The following is a 16652-nucleotide window of genomic DNA, read 5'->3' as shown; positions in this document are numbered from 1 at the left end:
TGGCCTGCCAACAGCCCGTGCGGGCAGCTGCGAGGCCCGGGCAGGCGGGCTGGGGTTCCCACTGGTGGTCTCAGCGGCTGGTCTCTTCTTGGCTATAGAACCGAAGCCCGATTTACTGTCTATGCTGCCTTCCTGTCTACGCTGGCTTCTGGGGATTTGTTGGGGATTGGGGACACGCCTGAGGGTCAGTCCTGTACTACCCATTACATATTCCTAATATTTAAAAACACACCTCAGCTCCTTACCTTTTATACAACTAGAACCCAGAACTATTTGCAAAGGCAAAGGCTGACGTGTGGCTGAGTCACTCAGCAAACCTCAGAAACCTCCCACCACCCCATCCTGGTCAGGGTTAGCTGAGTGCTGGATGGAAGGAGGTGCACTGCCCCATCGCTCTCCGGCGTCCCTGTCCCCTGCTACTTGAGGAATACTGTTTAGGAAGCCGCGGGGAAGCCTGTGGCGCTGCTGCTGAGCCTGGCCTCGTTCTTGCTGACACTCTGCGTGTGGAAGTGAGTGCTGCACTGGCTGAGGACAGAACTGGAGAGAAGCAGGAGTCACACGTGGAAACCAAGTTCCTTCCTCAGAGGGAACCCATGATAGCAGCAGGAAAGGGTCTCTACCCTTTGCTTTGATTCCAGAACAGGGTCACGCTCTTGCCCTACTCTGTATCACTCCTGCAATTAGAAATACAGTCCCTGAGTCCTCAGCATGGACGTTCTCCCCAGGCCATGACCAACACATCAGGGTGGCCAAATCCTCGAACCCAGCTATTGCACAGAATTTTTTTTAGCAAATCCAAACGAAACTCCAGTTGCAATGTAGTGACAATAAAGATGGACATGCCAGGAATGGACAATAAAAAAGATGTTTCCATTTTTCTGCAGGCTCTGGAAGAAAGTACAATGACTAAAACATTCACAGGACCCCAGCAGCCCATCCTTTCCTATCCCCAACCCCCAGCCCCTCCCGAATACTGAAACTGCACAGAAAAGCAACAAACAAGTCTTTTCAATGTTCCATTTCATTCAATTCAAATAGATCTGTAATCTCACAGTGATGAGAGGAGAAAGTCAGGCCTTTAATAATTATAATAAAAAATAATAAAAAAGCTTACAGCAATGCAACGTTTCCTCCCCGTCAAAGTGATGGACTAACAGTTGGTAGAGGATGCAACGACTCAGAATTAAAATATAAAAACAAAACCAAAAAACAAGCCAACCCCTGAACAACCCACGCTGCCAATGACTTTCCTTACATAATCGGAACAAGCAGTCAAATAAAGGTCAACCACTTGTGGAGAACACCACGGACTTTCTTGGTTTTTGATAGTGTTTTTGTTTGTGAAGGTAAAATAAAATAAGACACAAATAAAATTGTACATAAATGCCAATGTCTACACTCCATACAGGTGATGCAGTTGCAGCACGAAGACACAGCCTGACCAAAGTGAAATGCAGGTTGCACTTCTTGCCTCTTCCTGGACACAGAATTTTGGCCCATGGTGCCCAGTCCTGCAGGGTATCGGCAGGCAAAGGGAAGCTGCCTTGACACAGGCTCCTTCCAGGCTGGCCAGGAGAAGGCAGGCGGCCATGCCTGGAGCCGGCCCACACGGAGGCGCTGGCTGGCCCGCTGGCTGGTCTGCTGGCCCACTCTGTGTTCTCAAGTGCTGTCCTCTCGTACTCTGTACAATTCCTTGTTTTCAAGGCTAAGTCCCAAGACTTCTGGACTCTGGCTTAGAGTCATGTCCTGGTGAAGGTCGTCATGCTGTCGTGATGGCATTTAGGTCCTTCATCAGTCCTTCCAGGTGGGCCATCTCTTTGGTCAGCTCATCTGGTTCATAGCTCTGTGGAAAAGAGAACACTGTTACTGGGCACGATCTGAGGAGCCATCCAGGAAGGAAAGCCCAGAGGCAGAGGCCAAAATGTCAAATGGTCAGTGTAAAACCGCTCGAGAAGACTGGCCTACTGAAACCCAGGCTGGCTCAGAAGAGTCAGACATAGCAGGATGTACCCAAGGTCACTAGTCCCATGTCTAAACTCGGCACAATGCCTTTCTCCCCACGCACACTCCCCAGTCACAATGACCTCCCAAGCCAGAGGCTCCACTGCTTGTTCCCTCTAGGTTTCTGCCACAGTCAGCACAGTTGATATGGCCCTGGATCTCTGGGCCTCAAGCTCTCCTCTTAGTCAATCCTATCTCGGGAAATGCAGAGGCATAACCCTTTTATTGGAATCTGAGAGGGAATGATCATGGAGAGACTGGTGATTTTGTTCTGAGAGCAACCACTCAAGCACTTTGTCCTGCAGCATCCTGCTCAGAAAAGGTCAGGAAGTAGAACTGAGGGGTAAAAGAACATGTGGATGGTCTCAAACCAAGAAAAGAGGACCAGAGGGACAGAACTGAAAGGCAGGCAGGTTTGGGGGGCCACTAATTGAGCTGGTGTAATGAGCTAATTTAAGCTACATCAGAGTGGGTACGAGAGAGAAAGCAGACCAAGGCCTCAGCACACCTCCTGGCTCAGAGGAGATGCTCAAAACACATTTGCTGAACGATGAGTCCATGTGCGAAACACTCCTGGGTGTGCACAGAATATCAGTTCAACCGGCACACTCAATGGCACTAGGACATGTTCCCAGCCATCCTGGCTGGGCTGATGTCCCTGAGAACTTACACTCTCCGAGTCTTCTAGCATCCGCGTGGTCTCCTGCACTTCAGGGGCACTGGGAACCACGACTGGCATAGGAGGCCGGCTCCTTCCCAAAGTCCCGATGGAGGCTGTCTTCACTGCGTGAATGTGATGGTTCAGAGCTGGGGGGAAAGGGCACATCAGGGGTGTGGCCAGCCTGCACCCTTGACCTCAGGGAGGCACACAAGTCCAAATGCTGCTTCAGGGTGAGGGACACACACAGACCTAGTGCAGGGATCCTGCTCTGAAAAGTTACTGGAACAAGAGGGAAGGGAGATGGCTGGCAGGGCATTCGAGAAGCCAGAGGAAATATTTCACTGGCTTTAGAAAACGAATATTCTGCCAGTGGTTCTTAAAGTGTAGTGGTCCACGAACCCCTTGCAGGAGGTCTAGGAAATCAAAACTCTTTTCATAATAATAGACATTATTGGCCTTTTCACTGAGGGTACAAAAGCAGCAGTAGGTACAACTGCTAGAGCCTTAGCACAAATTAAGGCAACAGCACCACACTGTAAAGCTACTCAATGACATAAACTTGCAGTTTTAAAAAGCCAGTTTCACTCAAGACCATCCTCAACAAAGCAGTAAGAATTACTTATTTTGTTAAATCTTGACTCTATTTTATGTGACAAAATGGAAAGTATGCATGAGGTACTTCTGCTGTCTACAAAGTATGATATTATCTTAAAGAAAGGCACTTGTGATAGTCTGAGTTGAGCTGAATTATGTTTTTATCATGAAGCACCACTGTTAGTTCAAAGACAGACTGACAGGCAAAATGGTTATTCAGACAGTTTCTAGAAAATTAACAAAATGAGCCTGTCAATTCAAAGAAAACAATGAACAGTGTTTTTTGCCAATAATACAATTTATGTTTTAAGTGAAAATCAGAATTTTGAAAAACTTGTATCTGCCACCACGGGACCAAGAGCTATTACTTAGATACTTTGATGACATTAATGAATTATGTTTTTATTTATTTATTTTTATTTTTTAACAGACAGGGTCTTGTTCTGTTGCCTAGGCTGAAGTGCGGTGGCATGATCATAGCTCACTATAACCTTGAACTCCTGGGCTCAAGTGATCCTCCTGCCTCAGCCTCCCAAGTAGCTGGGACTACAGGTGTGCACCACTGCACTCGGCTAATTTTTCTTATTTTTGTAGACATGGAGTCTTGCTAAGTTGTCCAGGCTGGTCTCAAACTCCTGACCTCAAAGAATGTGTTTGTAGCTATTGAATAATGAAATGTATCAATATTTGGAGGATTTGCATAACTTAGTCAATCAATGTTTCCTAAATGTCCAATGTGTGATGTTTTAGTATCATGTATTCAAAATACAAAATAGGCCAATGAATTTTAATGGCTAGAGTATGAACAGTTCATGACTATGGTTTTAGATGTGACATCATAAACAAACCTGTAAAAAACTACAACTTGTTGAATTTTGCTATAGTATCAAAAAAGAAAATCCACAATTATCTAAAAAGCTTATAAAAATACTCTTCCCTTTTCTAATTACAGATCTCTGAAGCCAGATTTTCTTCTTATATTTCAACCAAAACAACATATTGCAACAGATTGAATACAGAAGCAGATAGGAGAATCCAGCTATCTTCTATTAAGCCAGACACTAGAGATTTGCAAAAAATAAGACAGTGACATTCTTCTCATTGTATTTTTGTTTTGAAAAATAGTTATTTTTCATAACAATATGCTATTTATCATAACATGATTGCTATTTTTAAATGAATTATTAAAAAAAATCCTCAGTTTTAGTTTCTAATATGGTGAGTACTGATAGACACAGCCCAGATGGAGAAAAGCTCTTTTGTGTCCTTGACAGCTTTTAAGATATAAAGGGGTCCTAAGACCAGAAAATTTGAAAACCACTGACTTACTCTGAAACAAACTACCATAACAGATAATAAGGTAGAAAAGGAGGGGGAAAGCATGCCTTTGAGGTCAGGGACTGTTGCTGAGCTCTGTCAAGCTCTGGCAATTCTGCAGGGTTCATTTCCCTACCCTGAGGTTCCTTCTTGAAGTTCCTTCTGATTAGGTTTCACCACCCTAAGGGTCTAAGTCTTGGCCTCCCAACCCCTTCTCTGGCTTGCAGGCATCTTGTGGAGTTAGGGGGCTCCAGGGGGCTAGGCAGGCCAGATCTGTTGCCCATTCCCATGCCACTGGATTTTACCACCAAGGGTTCTGCACATAGACACAATTCAAAAGGGCAGCCCTGCTCCCCAGCAAATTATTCTCTGGTTTGTATGTGTTCCTGAGTGGGGTAATGACACACTGCCACTCTACCTGAGTTGCTGGGATGAGCTTGGAGGATATTTGCTTTGTTATTCTTCAAATGTGAGTTCTATCCTAAACCTGAGCCAAAGGGTCCCTCCAGTGGTGTTGCTGTCCTCACCCACCTTGCTGGGATAGTAACGGTGTGCTTGGCAATGCAGGATCGTAGGTGGGAGGTCCTGGGGGTGGGATTGCTGGCACAGCGAAGCTCTTCAATGGGTGGGACGGGCGAACGTGGGCCGTGGGGAGACTCTGGCCTGAATCTTCCTCTTGGGAGCTGGCCAAGTAAGAGGAGCTGGTAGCACCTTCAGGATCCTGATGATCAGTACAGCATGTCTGAGATGAGGAGGCTGGCATGGTGTCAGTGCTGGGGGTATTTCGAACAGATTCTATAGCAGGAAAGTCTAAAGGTTAGCATTTCTTTTGCCATTGAACATATGCAAATCCTAGGATTTTGTTTCAGGGGGCCCCATACCAGTTCAATAAGGCTAGTCAAGGGAACGTAGATTAGCAGCAACACTGCCATGGCTAAGAGTGGCCTACGCTGAAAGAGTCCCAAACAATTTCGTATTCAACCAGCTATTCTAAGTTTTTCACCTGAACAACTAAAAGGTCACAATTTTACAGATTTAAAGTTCTCCCCAGTACCTATTATGGAGCACATATAAAGGTTTCTGAGACTATTTCTGTTAAAATATAATTAAGTATAAAAGAAAATAAAAATCCTCACTCACTCACTGATAGTCTTAGAGAGTAGCGTTTCATGGACAACCATGTCTAGTTACCAAGGCTGGCTGGGTCCCTGGCAGGAGCCAGCTCTACTGGCAAGGCCTGGTAGTCACGGCAGAAGAGGCCAATGTCACAGGCTTTCATGCCCACCAGGGATGGTGTATGGCCTCGAAGAGTGAAAGCCCCACAGCTCAAGTGCGACCTGGACAACCAAAGAGTCCAGAGGTCTGCACACAGCTTTAAGATCATGCCAAATGATGGGCGTTTTGGTCCAGAGAAAGAAATAGGGATAGATTAGCCTGGAGAAGTGAAGACTCAGGAAGAATATTATAACAATGTTACAACAGGCAGCTCAGTAGGGTGGAAAAGCACTGGCTTTGGAGTCAGATAGACCTGGACTCTAATCTTAGTACTAGCTAGGTGCATTTGGCTTAAGTCACTGGGTATCTCGGAGTCTCAGCTTCTTCATCTACAAGACAGGAAGAATAAGATATAATTCATTGAGGGTTAAATGAAATGTATGAAAAGTACTGAACACAGTGCTTGGATAATATTTTTTTCTAATATGTTTTTCTTTGTACGTTACTGAGTGTTTACTCTAAGCCAGGCACTATGCTAGGTGCTTTACATTCATTGGCTCATTCAATCCTCAAAGGCACTGGGAGGTTAAGCAAATCGCCCACGGACACGGAACTGGCAGGGCGGAATCTGAATCCCTGCACTCTGACTCGCAGGCCTATGCTCTGAACCACCACGTATGGTACATACCACTTTTCCACGCTTGGTACCTCTCATCTCCCACCCTGTGGGGCAGAAGCTACACCAAGGCCCAGGGAGACCACACATGTAACATCTTTCCGACACTGTGAGCTGTGCAGACTGTTCCCACCCCTGGGGAGAGGTGTGCAGGACCCAGCTCAGGCAATAGGCTGTACCATGTAGCCAGGAGGCCTCTTTGACTCCTTGAGTATTCAACCTTACAAAGTATAGCAGTCTCCCCTTATCCATGGTTTTGCTTTTCAGGGTTACCTGTGGTCAACCAGTGTCCAAAAATATTAACCAGAAAATTCTAGAAGTAAACAATTCATAACTTTTAAAATTATGCACCATTCTGAGTAGTATGATGAAACCTTGCAACATCCCACCCAGGACATGAATCGCCCCTTGGTCCAGCATATCCGGGCTGTATATTCTACCTGCCCATTTGTCACTTAGCAGCTGCTTTGCTTATCAGATCAAGAAAACATAGTGTATAAGGGTTCAGTACTATACACGGTTTCAGGCCTCCACCAGGGGTCTTGGAATGAGATCCCCTGACGATAAGGGAAAACTACTGCGATGCGTGAGCAATCTGTAGAAATCCAACATATCTCCCTGCCTTTGCTGCTGACGTAGCAATGAATCTATCCCTTGGGCTCTGAGAAGACAGGCCAAGCCAGTCGTGAGTGTTACCTCCTTGGCTTGGGTCCCAGAGATGAGGGACTCACACATCCTCCCAAGTGTGCCTGGCTGTGTTAACCCTGTAAGGCCTACGTCACTTCTCACTCCCAAAGGGGTGGGCGAGGATCTCACTTCTTAGGCTTCCTCTAGCCAGCAGTCACCAGGCTGGGGAGCTGCTGGTCCCACTCGGTGTGATCCTGGGCCAGGTAGAAGCTGGTGAGGAAGGGGAGCAGGAAGGAGGAGAAAGAAAAGTAGGCCCAAGTCCTGACCATGTCAGCCTGTACAGGCAGGTATGTTCGGTCAGCTCTGGGTACACAGGACTACCTCGACTGCCCCAAGGTGATGTATATGCTTCTGAGGGCCAAAGAGCAGGTGGGAAAGGTGAAAGAGGAAACTAAGGTCACCTATGAGTCAGAGCCCGGGCCTGCTGCCACAGACCAGGACTGTCCTGCACAGCTCTAGGGCCTGGGCACACTGTACTCTCTGTGAGGGGTGCTTCCTGCCACTGGGCAACACCACTGGTCTACCCAGAGACTGTGCCCTAACTAAAGTTTCTGCTTTGGTGAGGAGCCTACTTCCTGGCTGACCGGTCTCTCACAGCTGACACACAAAGTTCACACTGACCAAGTGCCTGGCTGGACAAGAGAAGAGTGCGCTTCCAGTGTGAAGTGGTGGCGACACTGGACACGCTCCCTGGAGCAGGGACTGCCTGGCCGGGTTCTGGTCCTGTCTAGCCCACACACACAGAGCGGCAATACTCTGAGCTCTAGAAACACAAGGGCTTTGGAAAAGTACAATAGTAAGAGAACTGTGATCATTTCCAGGTACTTTTTCTACATTTCAAACCCACCTTCAGCGAATCTATCACTTCAGTTTTACCTTCTCTTATCCCCCCTGGTCACGAAACCAAGGAACCTGTTCGCAGCCTTCTTTCCTCTCTTCACTTCTGCATAGGTCCAAACAGAAGGGAACCTTTACCAACATCAGATCACTTGGATAAGGGCTGGGTAGGAGCTGCCATGCCCCTCTCCAACTCCCAAGCCCCTCCTAGTCCAAGAGGAAGGAAAATGGGGCTAATCTGATTGGGAAGAGCCTGGCATCCTCTCAGGCAGGCCCACATCCTGGCATGTGGGATTCCTTGGCCTTAAAAGTGGATAAGCAGGGTTGGGCGCAAAGCCTCCTTTCTAAGAGCAGGTTTGAAGGACTGCTTTCTGGCCCTCTGTTCTATCTGAGACTATGTTTGTGAGGCAGACTTTGGTTCTCCATGCAGATGGCTGGAATAACTGTCTATCCTGTAAACTGTCTTTCTCTAAAGAATCCCAAACCTGGATTTGGGGAAAAATAGTGGAAAGGCAAAATTTAGACATGAGTTCAAGCAGCATTCTCCAAACCAGGAAACGGATTTGGGACTAAATAATGTTGGGAGTTATTAGGCATCCCTTAATAAAGCTTTGATCTTCATTTGATGTTTTGGGTATATTTATGATTGACCAAAACTTAAAGGAGAGGAGGCTATAACTGGCCTAAACTTCTAGCATAAAATTTTGAGATTTTTAAAAATGGAAATCACTTGACATTCCCTTATTTGCCCAAACCACTAAAATTTAGTTTCTACCTATAATATACTAACTATTAATAGGCAAGTTTCAAATGATGGAAAAGTAATATGTTATATGTAAGGGAAGTTACTAGATTTGCAGTTTAAAACTGAGAGGACAGAAGTTAATTTTCAATTAATGACGAAGAATATTTACTCCATTTGCTGTCCTCTTACCTTCACTATTTTCTTTAAAACTGTGTGATAATGCTGTTTCCTAAGATTTCCAAACTGGGGCATGTCTGTCTGGCAATGTTAAACACACGGAGGTTTATGTCAGGCAGCGTAGAGCCTGCACAGGCTGCACGTGCCTGGTGGCCCCACTGACCCCTGGGTGTCGTCTGTACTTTGGACCTACAGATCTTCCTGACATTAGAGCGATTGTGAAGCAAAGGCAATTGCTGGTGCCTGAACATAACCCAGGATGAGTTTTCCTTTTAAATTAGAGGATTAAAACAATATATATTGAAAAAAAAGACTTGAATTATGCAAGTTAATGGAAGAAGAGATGCTTATGTGATTAGAGATACTGCTGTTTTTACTAAAATGACACTTTACACTGAGTACTTAAAACTTAGGGAGAAAATTGGGGTGAATTTTACAGAAACAAATTTGAGTCAGTCACAGAAATGTTATGCTAAGTAAATAACACCGAGAAAAACCTCCAAATCCCTCTTCTAGGTAGAGCAGGTCCTTCCCCATTTCCTCCTGCCAACTCTTTTGAAATGCTTTCCACCTGGGCGTGACCCTCAGCTCTCACCTGTGGAATTGGCCCTGTCTGAAAGGGACATGGATGTGCCAACGGGCCATGGGCTGCCCGGGTGGTGGAGATGGCTGCGAGCTGGAGAAGCGAGGCTGCTGGAGTGGAAATGATGGTGAGGGTTATCGAGGGAATGGATGGGATGGGCACTAACCACAGCTGCGAATGAACACAAGACAGAGAAATGCTTAACACGCTTGCACAGACACACACGAATCACAGTTTAAGAGCAACGTCCCCCTTCCCACCCCCATACAATCCAACCTCTCCCTTGGCTTTTTGGTGGCAAGTGGCTGGATTTGGACAATTAGCCCTTGATTTTTATGTTTGTCTTAAAAAATGAACACACTCCTATGCATATGTCTATGTACAGAAAAAAAAGTCTGAAAAATATACACTAAAATGTTAACAGTGATTATCTTGCAGGGAAGAATGGTCAGGATTCAAAGAATATTTTTCTTTTGGTTTATCTGTATTTTCCAATTTGTCTATTAAAACATGGATTACATGAGTTATTAAAGATATCTATTAGAATATATCACAAAATATAAATCCATAAGCCAACAAATAATAACTTAGGTTTCTATTATTTTTTGTTCCACTAAAAGGATAGAAAGAAGTCGCTTCTCCTTCGAGTATATTCCTAATTCATTCTGCCTTTTTTTTTAAATTGCCAAATGAAGCATGTAATGGTTATTTAGGTCAAATGAATGAGTGGCTGTTGAATTAGTTTTCGTATCTTAAAAGGAATGCAAATGAAATTTAATTCTGATGGTCCAATCTGGTACTAACAGCATGAGCTACCAGGCTAATTTCTTACCACTTCCAGTCTGGGGCTCAGCCACCTCCCTCCACATTTAAAAAAAAATGGATTATTCCTAATTTCCTCGTTCCTTCCCATGCTGGCTAAGGAGTCAGTCACTGCATTTAGCTAACGAATCTGAAATTTCCAAAGATTTCACATCCTACTTTCTAGGAAGTCAGAGATTAGATATACAACTTTCCATGAGGCTTCATTATCGATCCCAAAGACGGACAAACAAAATCAGAAGTGCAGAGTTTGGGAATAAACTTTTCTTAAGCACTCCCTTAGAGAAGTTGTAGAAACAGAATGTTTAAGGTCAAGATAACCAGCTCTAAACCCTTCAAATAGGCAGGTTGACTAGGAACACAGGGAATCTTTTATCTCTAAGCAAGGGCTTCGTTACAACTTAATTAGCTCTCTTTGTTACAACTTAATTACAATTTAATTAGCTCTGTTAAAAATGTCTGTCATCAGGGATCTCCCCCGATCTTTGAGGGGCCATTCAACATTACTTTGGTAGAGAGAAATCTCAGCCAACAAAACGGATGCCTTACTCTGCAGCTATCTCCAGGCCTGGCCACATGCAAGCAAGTAGGCTGCACGGCCAACCCGGGACCTCGGGGCACTGCCACCCCTCCCCTTCTCAAGACCTGCGGAACAAAACAGGGGCTTTCCCTCATGCGCTGCTTTCAGTGACCAGAGGCTCTGGGTGGTCCTTGGGAGCAAAACACAACGTAGGAAAGCTGTCTGAGGAGGGCTCTCAGCGCGGTCTGGGAGTCAGTATCTCCTCTAGGGGAAGACAGGTAGCTTTTAGAATTGGGTGTTTCAGAATCAGCATTTTCCAGAATTCAGTCTGAGGTAGGGGAATAAACATCCCAATTTTTACATAAGGAGGTACAATTTGAAAGTGTTCTAGGTATAGACTGGAAATGCCTTATAAAAGAAAAAAGTCAATTTTTTTCTTTTATAAGGCATTTCCAATCTATTCAGATAAGTAAATAAAAAAATAAAGCAATGTGAACATAGCTGCCTGGAATAGAGTAGGCGATCAGTCGTGACAGCTGAATCTGAACTTGATGCTTCTATGCACAGCCTTGTACTGAAGCTGCTCCTGACACCAGCAAGCCATTCCTGCCACCACCCAGTCATGTGAGGCCAGGGTAGGTGATGGTGGGTGCAGGGCTTCTGCCTCGTTCCAGGACCCAGAGCTCAGCTTGTGAAAAAGCACTGTAGACTTGTAGGTTTTAAAAAGGGTTTCTCAAAACCTAAAGACCACACAGACCATACATGTATCCGAGTTCAGACTCTTGAGTTAAAAGATTCCACTCACCCACCCAACTGTTGAGGTACGAATTAAATAATATTCCTCACTACTAAAAAAAAAAAAAAGAAAAAAAGGGGACAATATCAATTGGTATAACATCTTTTTTCCTTAACATATTTAAAAGTCATAAATCTAGACATAAAGATAGTCAAATTTTACAAGTTTTAAAAATAAGCCAGTTCAGGTAGAAACTGATAAAAAGTTATACAAAACAAATAAGCAGCCATGCTACCATCTTCTTATAAATCAAAAGCAACTGGAATGGATTAATTTACTCTTTTCAGGCATTTGTGTTTTGAAACCTGGGAAGCCCAGGGCACCTCTCTTAAGAGGGAAAGCATGGTCTTTACCTGCACACTTCCACATCCAGGCCTTTCTTTCCATCATGAGCCCCATAAGCTACTCTGTGTAGAAATTACCTATTAATGAACACGGTGCTATCTTTCAAAGCTGATTTTTATAATCTAGCATCTTGCATGTTTGTGTATACTGAGTGGTTTGTAGGAGAGGGACAGGAGTGTAGACATCTGCATACTCAGAGGTTCCACCAGAAGGTGGGGACGTGAGGAACTTTTTCAAGTACCGGGTGCCATGGTGTGCCCCTGTGTGTAGGCCACCCACGGCTCCTACATCTTGGAACTTGCGGACAGAGAGATGGCTGAGAGTCCCTTCAGCTGGAAGCCCCACCGTGCCAGCTACTTTGAAAGGCTTCTCTACCTTGAAAACAGTGGCAAGGAAGAGGACACAGTAGTTTGAAAAAAGAACTGGTTTGTCTCTCTGCTTTCTGGTTTTTAGTCATGATATAATATTTAACTTATGTTGCATTTCAACTGTTATTAAAGGAGGCTCAGCAACTTTTATATTTATCAAAGTTAGGAATGGGTCAAATAAGGTCACAAAATGTTGCTTTAAAAATTCCACACTGTAAACTTAAAGCTACTCTAAAATATTATATAAAGTTTACTAATAAAAAAAGAATTCCACAGGTGCCCATCAACACTGAACGTGTGTCAGGAAGCCTAAGGAATACTGCGACATCTGGCTCTCTTCAGCCCCTGTCTTGAGAGATGCTTCCCTATCTCTCCCATAGACATGCTATGCACTTTTAGGGAGACTGGAGACTGGAGATAGGATACTGGGGATATTGACCTTTTAGCTTATTTATCCTAAACTTAAAGGTGCTAGTTTCAAGAATAATATTTACTGTAGAATATGGCAAGTGTACTTCTTCGTTCAAGGTGTCAAAACTTTAGTAGATTATATTTTGTGTTAGGCTCGAGTGAAGTCAAAGAGATCATTCATAGTTGTTCCCCTACGTGACTGGACAGATTGGCAACACTGGGGCAGAGAGAAGCTATTACTTACGCTGGGGTGGCTGGGAGTCAAAGGGCATCATCATTTTTGGTCTCATTCCCCGCCTTCCGGCCAGTGTAGACATGCTGTCTTCTGATTCATGCCCTAGACATCAAATATAGAGGCCAGTTACATGCGTGTGCCCTAGGCCACTGAGCAGCCACAACAGTAAAACATTTCTAATAGGGGATTCAGAATTCACAAACATAATGGGGACAAAGCACTGCTGTAGGAAGTGCAATAAAGAGGAAGATGATTATTAGAGCATCACAGGAGTCCCTGCTGAGAGCCAATGTGGATGACACAATGCTGCCCACCATATTCAGTGCAATGTCTGCAAGAACATTCGGACCAAGAACATTCTGAATACCACAATGATAACTGCAGTTCAGTGGAAGGGACAGAATGAAATGTGGGCTAGCTTGCCTCAAATGCTTTAGTATTACATTGCTAAAGCCTGATGAGAGACCAAAAGACATTCTAGAAGGTTGTCTCGTATGGGAACAGAACCTCTAGAACCTCTCCTCCATAAGGAGCTATTCTTCATCAAATGGACCAAATCCCATAATGCATTTCTTTAAATCTGATCTCACATAGGAGTCACCAAATTAAAGCAACCTCAGAAAATGGAAAATGATTTAAATGAAAACAGTCTCCCAACACTTGGGGAAAAATCTGCACTGAAAATAGTACCTCTGTATGAATTTCGCCTTTGATGGATATTGCCGTCCATGGAATTGTCAACTGGTGTGATATCTTGAGAGTTGCGAGGAATGGGTGTGTCGGTCATGATGGGGTTTGGGTCTGGGGACTTATCAATTGGTTTCAACTCTAGTCTCTCATGATGAATCCAGAGGTCTGGGGGTTTAACATCCTTGGAATTCCCTTTGTACTTGTGAGAGCCATTCACTGATTTGCAAGCAGCTCGTTTCCTAGGCAAAAATTAATAAGAGCGTTTTCAAAGCAACTCTTTTTAATATATTTGTCAAAAGGCTTGAGTGATTAAAAATGCCTGAGAGATGTTTCAAACAAAGGCAAAAACTAAAAAACCAAAAAAACCCAAAAGACCCAAACAAAAAACCCCCAAACCAAACCAACAAACAAAACAATAAAACCAAAAAACCCTCCAAAAAGCAAAAGACAGAGGCAAAAAGTTTACTTTTGGAAAGAGTAAATGCATCTCCACTCTGTCCACACATATTTAGAGGTACTTACCATACTTGAATATTGCCTTGTGACTACTTTTCTGAGTGTTAAGAAATCAAGATAGCTGGTTTTTTTGCGACAGGGTCTTGCTTTGTCACCCAGGCTGGAGTGCTGTGGTGCAATCAGAGCGTACTGCAGCCTCGAATTCTTGGGCTGAAGAGATCCTCCTGCCTCAGCCTTCCCGAGTGGCTGGGACTACAGGTGTGTGCCGCTACATCTGGCTAAATTTTTAATTTTTTGTAAAGATGGAGGTCTCTCTCTGTTCCCCAGGCTGGTCTCAAACTCCCGGCCCATTTTTTAATCAAGTAATCTCTAAAGTTTTTTCTATAAGTTTCTGATCAGTACAGAAATGACAGCATTAAGTAGAAACATAACAATGGAGTAGAGGGAAAGTCTATGGTTTATACAGAAGGAGGGAACAACTTCTTAGGCAGCCATACTAGGACTACCAACTGAGTAGACAGAGAAATAATGGGGACCACCATGTCCACCCTCTGTGCTTTGGCCACTCCACTCATCACCCCTTCGATAATCATACACTGGAGACCAAGTAGATGCTAGATCCTGTGCTAGACTGCTGTGTCCTCAGAATTTTTGGTCAGTGAGAAAGACAGATATTGAGCTATCATTTTAAAATGCTCTGAGCTTAAAGAAATGCGAAGATAGAAACATAGGAGTGGCTGGAATACAAACAGTATATGAAGCTGTGGGAGTAGACAAGATCACCTGGGGAGGGCACAGAAGGAGAAGAGAATGTGTCGAGTCCAGGCCCAGGCTCAGGCCTGAGGAGTGTGTCTGCTGGCTGGGCAGTAGGAGGGGCTATGAAGAAGAACATGCTGTCATGCAATATCAGAGAAGAGAATGTTTCCAGAAGGAAGGGATAGGTGACTGTGTTAAATGTTGTTGAGAGACCACGTAAGATGAGGTCTGAAAAATGTTCTTTGGCTTTAGCAATACAGAGGCCAAAAGCAATGCAGCAAAAGCAATTTTGGTGAAGTGGGAAGGGCAGAATGAATAATAGAAAAGAGTAAAGTATGAGCAGTCAGTGAATAGACAGTGAGTCTAAAAAAGCTTTCAAGGAATTTTGTGGTGAAGGAAAAGGCAGAGGTTTGTACACAGCTTGTGGTAACCCAGGACTGTGTAGTAGAGGGAAGGTTATAATTATAATTATTTCTTAAGATGGAAGAAGTCTGAGCACATGTAAACACGGAAGGGACAGAGCCAATAGCAAGTAAGAGGTCAGCTATGCTGGAAAGGGGGCTAACAGCCGGGACAGGGTCTTAGACAGATGTGAGACAAGAGATCCAGGGATTAATGGAAGAACTGGCTTCAAAAAGGAGGAAGTACACACTTAGGAAGGAGGAGGAAACAATTATTACCAATGTGGAAAGGTGTCAGATTTGACCATGGTATGCTGAGGTAGTTTCCCATCTGACAGCTCCCACTTGTTCTGTGAAGAAGCCAGGTGAGCTGTTGAGAGTGAGGGGCTATCGGGGGATGTGCTGAGAACCAATGAGGGGTTACAGTCTCTAAATGCTTTGTCAACTTTGAAACAGCTACCATCTAATTGATACGTTGGTTATCAAAGATCCTTTCCTGTTCATTAAAGTAATCCCTGCCCCCCCCCCCAATTTGGTAGCACTCCTTTAAAAATATTCTTAAACTTAGCCCTAGAATAAGAGGCCTACAGTCTTCTTCCCCTCAGCTGGCATTGTGCGGTGACGCAGCCCGTGAGAATGGCCACAGACTCCCGTGCACCTGGCTCACTGTGTGCACGTAATGACAGGCTCCTAAGGAGTGACCAGCAATGCCGGACAGTTCCTGCTCTCCTCTCCACATCTCTTCTCTCCTTGGTCCTGTAACTCCTCGCAGGGTTTGGCCAACAGTAGGCACTGGCAAGAGACTGCAGGGTGGGAGGTTTCTTCCCCTGCCCCTCTCTGCTGGGCTAGAGGCTGGCAATGGCTACATGCCTCTAGTGCCCACCACGTTCCTGGCAGGAAGCCCTTGCCTACCGCTTCAGATCTCTGAAAACAGCTCTCTCCGCTTGCCCCTTCAGGCCTAAGGGTAACAGTGACTTATCACTGCTGCTGGCCTTTGAACATTACTGCCTAGTTTCCCCCAGCCCCACCTATGACTTTGTAAATGGTCCCTTTGGACCCCCCCACCCCCCGCCGCCTTTTTTTTAAAATAGAGACTGGGTCTCACTCTTGCTCAGGCTGGTCTCGAACTCCTGAGTTCAAGCAATACTCCCGCCTCAGCCTCCTGGAGTGCTAGGAGGGTGTGAGCCACTGTGCCCGGTGCTTTTGGAACCCTTTTGAAGTATGCTACCTCTTTCCTGCCAGGACCCTGACTGATACACGTTTATAAGAGGGACTACTTCCCGTTTCCTTTTCAAATATTTAAAATTGCTTTTCATGTATTTTTATGTCTTAACTCTGTGTACCACTCCAAATACAGAA

At 44.7% G+C, this 16652-nt stretch overlaps 1 protein-coding gene across 8 annotated transcripts in view; it reads right to left on the bottom strand.

Annotated features, from left to right (window-relative positions):
* Nucleotides 1-1005: 1005 nt before the first annotated feature.
* The window catches only part of NEO1 (neogenin 1), a 208237-nt gene continuing 192590 nt past the window's right edge, over nucleotides 1006-16652 (bottom strand). For 6 of the 8 annotated variants that reach the window (XM_012748207.3, XM_012748208.3, XM_012748209.3 and 3 more), the window contains 6 exons: nucleotides 13681-13919; nucleotides 13000-13092; nucleotides 9506-9664; nucleotides 5105-5368; nucleotides 2672-2808; nucleotides 1006-1843 (listed from right to left, as the gene is read on the bottom strand). In XM_012748207.3, coding sequence (XP_012603661.2) covers nucleotides 1760-1843; nucleotides 2672-2808; nucleotides 5105-5368; nucleotides 9506-9664; nucleotides 13000-13092; nucleotides 13681-13919 — 976 coding nt within the window. In that variant the 3' untranslated portion in view covers nucleotides 1006-1759. The remainder of the gene's footprint in view (nucleotides 1844-2671; nucleotides 2809-5104; nucleotides 5369-9505; nucleotides 9665-12999; nucleotides 13093-13680; nucleotides 13920-16652) is intronic. The other 2 variants (XM_012748213.3, XM_012748214.3) reach the window with 1 other exon arrangement.

This window comes from Microcebus murinus, chromosome 6 (genome assembly GCF_040939455.1).
Source record: "Microcebus murinus isolate Inina chromosome 6, M.murinus_Inina_mat1.0, whole genome shotgun sequence".
In the NCBI taxonomy this organism is placed as follows: Eukaryota; Metazoa; Chordata; class Mammalia; order Primates; family Cheirogaleidae; genus Microcebus; species Microcebus murinus.
The sequence above is the reverse complement of the archived record's forward strand: the minus strand, read 5'-3'. Positions and strand labels throughout refer to the sequence as shown.